At 37.7% G+C, this 7,324-nt stretch overlaps 1 protein-coding gene across 2 annotated transcripts in view; it reads right to left on the bottom strand.

Moving 5' to 3' along the window:
* Positions 1-6,742, bottom strand: part of IMMT (inner membrane mitochondrial protein) — a 35,341-nt gene extending 28,599 nt beyond the window's left edge. For both annotated transcript variants that reach the window (XM_015831500.1, XM_015831501.1), the window contains exons 1-2: positions 6,616-6,742; positions 606-679 (exon numbers count right to left, since the gene is read on the bottom strand). In XM_015831500.1, coding sequence (XP_015686986.1) covers positions 606-679; positions 6,616-6,657 — 116 coding nt within the window. In that variant the 5' untranslated portion in view covers positions 6,658-6,742. The remainder of the gene's footprint in view (positions 1-605; positions 680-6,615) is intronic.
* Between the last annotated feature and the right edge of the window lie 582 nt (positions 6,743-7,324).

Below are 7,324 nucleotides of genomic sequence, written 5' to 3'. Positions count from 1 at the left end.
GTCTCCTCCCATGGAGAGGGAATGGGCCTCCCTCTGACTTTGCCCTCATACCTATCATGAGCAACCTGGCTAAGGAGAGAAAGCACCACAGCAGCAGCCTTGAGGAGGTAAGTGCAGCTGGGCACCCCCTTGGGGTAGTGGGGCTGGGCTTGGTGCCGTGGGTGCTTGAGGGCCGGGCTGGGCATTTGACCTTTGCTGCCCAGGGCTCCGGGAAGCCCGCGGCACCATCCAGCCGCCCCTCGCATGGCCTGAGAGGAACAGTGAGGCTCTTCCAGTGGACCATGCCTTGGTGCTTGCCCTGGTCCCACCCCCTTCTGCCAGAGACCCTGAGATCTGTCCCACTCCTGCCCAGGCCCCCAGAGGCACCCTTGACACGAATGATGTAGAGCTGGCCTTGCCCACCCAGTAGGCCACACCCATTCCAGATATGTCCACCCAGTAGGCCGCGCCCACTCTGGCCACACCTATCCGGCACCCCGAGGACAACCGCAATGCTGATGCAGCCCTCAATGAAATTGAGTTTGACACCCCTGGCTTAGAGGAAGGCTCCTTATATCATCTCTAGTGAGAATTAATTTTAAAAACCCTTTTATGAATCTACATACCCAGGTTCTTTAGATGAAGCATATCCACGAGATAGACGTGAAGAACGGAGTGAACTTTTACTACAAAGACAATTCTAAAAAAAATACAATATGTTATGAATAATGACTTAATTCAAATTCATTTCATTTAACTCATATTTTACCAATCTTTAAAATTCTGTTTATTACAGCAGTCTTGCAAATAACTACCTATTTATTAGCTTCTACCCACATTTACTTTCTGTGAAGATTATGTATGATATTTTGGTAGCATAAAACCAACATTAATGCAGTTTTTTTCCCTGTGACCTGGAAACATTCTGTTCTTGCTAGGACAGAACTTAATCTGATTAAGACATCATATTAAGAACCCAGATTCAGAAATCTCTTTGGCAATTGGTTATTATTAATTTATAACCTTTTTAATGTCTTGCTTACATTCAATTGAAGTACTATAACACAATCTGCATTAGGTTAGACTAATTTTCCCAAGCTTTAAATGGTTCAAAATAGAGCAACAAGGCTACTGTCAAGCATTATCATGTTTATAATATTATCATATTAAACAATCAAACCAGTTCTCAATTTTCAACATCACTTTAAAGCAGGGTAATATAATTTAAATAACTGTGATCATTTTTTTAATTTTCAAATTTAAGCACCTATCTTTTAAAAAATGAAAAATGTTCGTTCTTTTGTTTTGCATAACAAAGCAAATTTATGTCAGAAAAAAAGTTTTATCCTCTAGCCTGAATTAATGTTCAGTCAACATTATTTTTTATTTGTGAAAAAAAGTGCTAGAAAAGACTCTCACATGTATACATTGACAATGGCATTAGGAATCTGACTTTTTCAGATAAATGTGAATATTCATTTCTACAGTTCAAACACAAATCTACTGATATTGCTTACAATGCTTTTAAGGTGCAAACAGAATATTCAATTAATGAATCTCTTTCTAATGCACTGCTTTTTCCAACATTTCTTCATTTCAGCACCAACAATGAATTGATTCTTAGTCACATTTTACTCGTAGCAATTAGAAAGAAAATATTCATTCAAGTTTTAAGTTTGATCAAAAGATATTCTTTGATTGCTGCAGAAACTGCATCCAATTTAGAAAATATATTTCTCTTGTAATTCTGTTAAAGAAAAAAATTAAACTTTTTGTTAATTTTGTGTCAACACACCAAGTTTTTAATTCTTGATTTAACTTTTTATGAACTTAATTTTAGCATTGTGTACAAATAATCCTCAATTTACAATCATTTGTTTAGTGACCGTTCGAGGTGATAATGACTCTGAAAAAAGTGACTTATGACCATTGTTCACACTGACAACCGTTGCAACATCCCCATAGTCACGTGATCAAAATTTGGAAACTTGGCAACTGGCATGTATTTATGCCAGCTGCAGTGTCCTGGGGTCATGTGATCATCTTTTGCGACCTTGACAAGCAAAGTCAATGAGAAAGCCAATTTCACTTAATAACCATGTTATTAATTTATCATCTGCAGTGATTCACTTAATAACTTTGGCAAATAAATGTTGTAAAATGGGGCAAAACTCACTTAACAACTGTCTTGCTTAACAACAAAAGTTTGGACTTTTGGTCATAAGTTGAGAATTACCTGTACAATCAGATTTATCTCACTTAAAAGAAAAAAATGTGTTGCTTAAGTAAGTTATTATTGTTAACTAATCAAATGTTGAATTGGTATAAGTGACCCATAAATAAAAGGTTGGGGGTTTCAAGTTTTGAATAATATAATACAATATAATAGTATATAACAGGATAATATAACAATAATATAATCACTGATAGGTTTACAATTTCTGACTGTTATTCTTGTTAGAAATGATTTTGATTAGATCCTTCACTATCCTAACAAAAACATCAAACATGTCTGCTGTATCAGAACTTTCATCTACTTGTAATGAAAAAGTTCATACTATTCTGCAAAGGATGTCTGAGAATTGTATTAATCTTTTCTGCATTCTTAGTCATAGCTTCATTTCTCATCTAATTGAATTGAACTGTTGGATAAAAACATTATGCCCAATTTGCTTATTTTCTTCCATAAAAGTAGAATGTAATAATGTTCAATGCAGAAAATAGTTAATCTGCATCACAAGTTATCAGACTAGAACTTCAAATGTATTACACTAACACACTTTTCACTGAAGAACACAGATAAAGTTTCCTTTTTAATTTTTTTAAGAACATGAGGGATATCTGCATACAGTACTAAGGGGCATCTCAGTTGTGATGGTTTCATGCCCTCATTGGATAGACTGTCATACAGATCTATCCAATGAGTGCATGAAACCATCACAACTGAGATGCTATTTGGTATGCAGATATCCAGAATATGTATATCAGTCCATAGATTTTTTTTCCTAAATAAATTGTAACTGGGAATAATATCTCTTAAGCTCCCTGAGAATGGCATATTAGCTTATAATGAATAATAAACCAATATTAAATTTCAAAGAGTAGAGGGCTAAAAACAACAGTGGACAAGATTTAGAGGAAAAAAGGATATGACTACATTGACTATGGTTTTAAAACTGTTAACCTATTCTAACTATAGTTTTTTAAATTATTCTCTGCTTAAGAGATAGAAACCATGCTGCCAAATTTCAGCAGCAATTAGATAAGATTTCAGAGATTAAAAAAAGAAAACAGAAGCAACAGATCTGCCTATCGTGTAAAGAATAATTCTTTTTATATTGGATTGAGGATATTGCCTTTTTACTATTACATTTCTGACCTTCAAGATTTTTTTAAATTTGAATGACATTTAAATTAGGTTAATGTAGAAGTATGATGTGTATCAGAAAGATCTATGCCAATTATGTGTGCAATCCATTTTAATTTTAGGTGAATTTTAAAATAATGGAACCACCCCTATTCAAATCTACAAGCATTAAATAAAAGTTGACATACAATAGATGTGCTAAAATAAATATTATAATTAGTATAATATAATTATAATTAGTAAGCATCATTATTTTAAAAAATAACTATAGTATAAATAAATTTAGATGCAAACCAGGTCTTTTTTCAGTAATATCCAAAGTCTTTTATTTGACCATACTGCTGCTTACTTTTGAGGCGGAAGCTCAGATTCCACTTCAAAGAACTTTCTTCAATTACTAGAATCTGTAATTTTCTTCTAAAATGTACTAAGTATTTAATATTTTTAACAAATTACTGCAAACCAACATTAACTGCAGCATCTGTAAAAAGCCATGATGATGTTAAAATGGCCACACATGCAATGATTATGTGATGACATATCACTTAGTTTGTATGATGCAAATTAGGCATGACATTTTTCCCCTACCCCTCATGAACTAAAACAGAGTTCCCCAACCTTTCTGGGTTGGCGGCCTGGAGGGAAAAGGAGGAGCAGAGAAATGTATGCATGCGTGCACGATGGAGACACCAGCACATGTGCGCATATGCAAGCGGACCACACACACTCGTAGCAGTGCTGGCGGCAGTGTTGGTGCCTGCGCATCCACCCAAGCAGGCCACTAGCACCTGCAAACGGGCTGCTAACAATTGTGCACACGTGCTGCTAGCAGCTGTGTCACACGCAGCGCGCTAGCACTCCCACACATGGGCAAATGGGGCCGCTAGCGCGAGTGGGGGTGCACACACATCTGCACGCACTCACCAGCCATTTCTGCAGCCCGCTAGCCAATAGAAGTCAATTTAGCTTCTTCATTTTCTATGCCTTCTCTATTTTATAATCCCATCAGTTCTTGCTTGCAGGCAAATGATATTTCTTGCAGATTTTGAAATGCACCATTGTTGCTACTTTGTCATGCCATTGCTTGTAGTCAGTCTGTGCAATCTTCTTGCAGCAGTTAACCAGGTGGTCTGCTGTTTCTTCAGCTTTTTTGCAGAGGTGGCCCTTCCTATCTGTTGCTATCTTCTCAAATCTGGCTTTGTATACATTTGTTCTTAAGGCTTGATTTTGTGCAGCCAAAATTAGCCCGTTTGTTTTTCTTCAACTTATTTGGTTTTAGCTGTTGCCAGGTCTTGTTATTATCTACTTTCACTGCTATTTTTTTATGCACTAGCTATGTAATGTTTTGTTTTCTCATGCCTCTTTTCTGTTCTTTATTGGTCCTTCCTGTAAAATATTTGGTCTCTCCAGTATTTAGTAAGCCTTCCGGGTATACTAGCTTCAGTAAACCTTCTTCACTGTCCATCATATATTCTTCCACTGCCCTTTTTTTCTTCTTCAACCATCTGATGGAATTCCAACATTCTATGCCCACCCATTTTCCTTGGCAAGTAGAGTCTGTCAACATCAATGCATAGATGACTCATGATTCATTTTTCTGGTCTTCCTATCTGGGACCTTTAGTTATGCTTGAGTCCAGTCCACTATTCCAGAGGTGTGTCTAATAACTGAAATTGACCAGATGTTGATTGCCTTGGTATTTACTCCACTGAGCCCATTGACTTTGAAGATCTTCTTCATTCTCTTGATGTATTCACTTCTAATCTTTTTTTTTATTTTAGTATGCTTGATGCTGTCAACTTTAAGGACACTCATATATTTACAATGATTGTCTTTATTCAGACTCTTGATATTATTTCCACAGCACATCTTGATTCTATCAGTTTTCACTATTTTTCCCCATTTGATGATAAGCATGGCACATTAGTCCAGTCTAAACTCCACTGCAATATCTTAGCTATGTATATGGACAGCGTTGAGCAGTGATTCTATTTCAGATGGTATTTTTCCATACAGCTTCAAATCATCCATGTAAATAGCTTGGCAGATGTTTTGAGGTTTGGTAGCCATGGCTCAAGTTATTGGGTATTGTTGACAGAGGAAACAGTGCAATGACAAACAGTAATGGTGAAAAATTCCTCTCTTGATATTAACCTCTTCTATCATCATTGGTCAGCAACTGTGTCTTCCACTGTGCCATCGATCTTTGCACAAAGCTTCTGATATTTCTATTGACTCCCGTTATTTCTAAGCACTTGATTATCCAATTTGCCACTTTCTCACCATGGGGCTATTCTAATTTAGGGGGCTAAAGTATGTTGCATGTTTGCATGCTCCAAAGATACAATTGATTAGAATTCTAAGACGTTTTAAATGAAAAATAGTAATACCATAAAGGCTTATTTTGCAACTAAACTTAACAGAATATCAGAATAAACTAAACTTACATACTGGATGTTGTTTTAATACTAGAAGCAAGTTGTGGAACATGCTAAATCGAATTGTTACTTCAAAAGTATGTGTTGAATGCACCCAAATCACCTCTACCAGTTTCACAAGTCATCCAGATTACACATTTTTTCTCTTCCTAAAGAGCAATATGTAATTTTAATAAATAGCTTTTCAAACAAGGCCATGTATTTCTATGTTGTCACAAAGACTGTGCCCACAATTTGATTGGCATGGATGACTGGATGCTGTTTAGCTGCCTCTCACAATACACAATACAGTAGAGGAAGTCCTTGAAATACCAAGAGCTTCCAGAAGTTACAGGCCGAGCTTCGAATTAGAGGTGATCCAAGGAGCCTACCAGCCCAGAAGCCCTTACCTACCACCTAGCAGACAACGAGAGTGATAATATCCGATTGGCACTTGACCTTGCCTTTTCGCAAGGCTCTCATCTTTCTTATTAAGCCTGTTACAGAACTACAGTTAACTGCAAGCCGAGGCAGTAAGAAATTCGGAGCCGCCTCCCCTGGAAAAAGTGCACCAGCCCGCATTGCCTGATGGGAAGCGTAGGCTTAATTTAAACGCACACACTAGCCGCATCCCACCGTATTTCCCCGATCGCCCTTCTCCTGCATCGTGTAGGTAACTGAATAGTTCCCACATATTGCTCTTTCCTCACGGCTGAGGTTGAAGCCGAGCTGGAATCCTGAGGCCTCTTCCCTTTCTCCTGCCCATTTGTTACGAGGGATAGGCGCCGTGACAAAAGGCTGTAACTGGGATCGGAGCAGGGCCGGAGGCACCAGCTCTCTCGTGTTGCTCACCTGAGTCGCTGTGGTCGCCACGCGCTGACAGACCCGCAACATGATGCCGAGGAAAGACCGCCGAAGCGAAAAAATGTGTCCAGAGCCACCGCCTGTCTGCCCCCGCAGTGACAAGGGCCCAGGGCACGTTAACGAGGAGGGAGGAGCTTGTGTTTACCAATCAAAATGGACTAAACGGCGAATATGCAAATATCCTCCCTCTATCATACAGAGACTCATGGCTGTCAATTGGAATATAGACGTCATCAGCCACGCGTACTAAGAAGCGCAGAATGAGTCGCTCTTGGGCCTTGGGCTCAAGGAACGGTTTTGGCGCCATGTCTGCAATTTTTTTGTCTGGATGGTAGCCCTTAAAACTGAAGAAAGATTTCGTGTGTACTTTCAAATCAAAGAAAGAATTATATAAATAATTCCGTTTTAATTTTTCGTATTTAAATTGTTCTAATGAAAATATGACTTGTCGATGTCAATAGCCTTGCAAAACCTGCTGTTGTAAAGGAGAGAAGCAAAAAATAAAATGTGTAACAATTTTGTATTGGAATAATGTTTATTCTAAACATTAAAACCCAGTACCACAGCATTTTCATGGAAGCTGTAAAAAGAATAAAAGAATTAAAATGGATTATTTTCGTGTTCAGGCTTAACATAAAATTAGAGCAGTATAGTGTCAACCTGTTAATACTATTAAAAGATATAAAAAGTAAACCAA

The sequence above is a fragment of the Protobothrops mucrosquamatus genome, unplaced genomic scaffold (assembly GCF_001527695.2).
Source record: "Protobothrops mucrosquamatus isolate PMUCROS unplaced genomic scaffold, P.Mucros_1.0 scaffold_257, whole genome shotgun sequence".
Taxonomy (NCBI): Eukaryota; Metazoa; Chordata; class Lepidosauria; order Squamata; family Viperidae; genus Protobothrops; species Protobothrops mucrosquamatus.
This window is presented reverse-complemented; position numbering and strand designations above follow the sequence as displayed.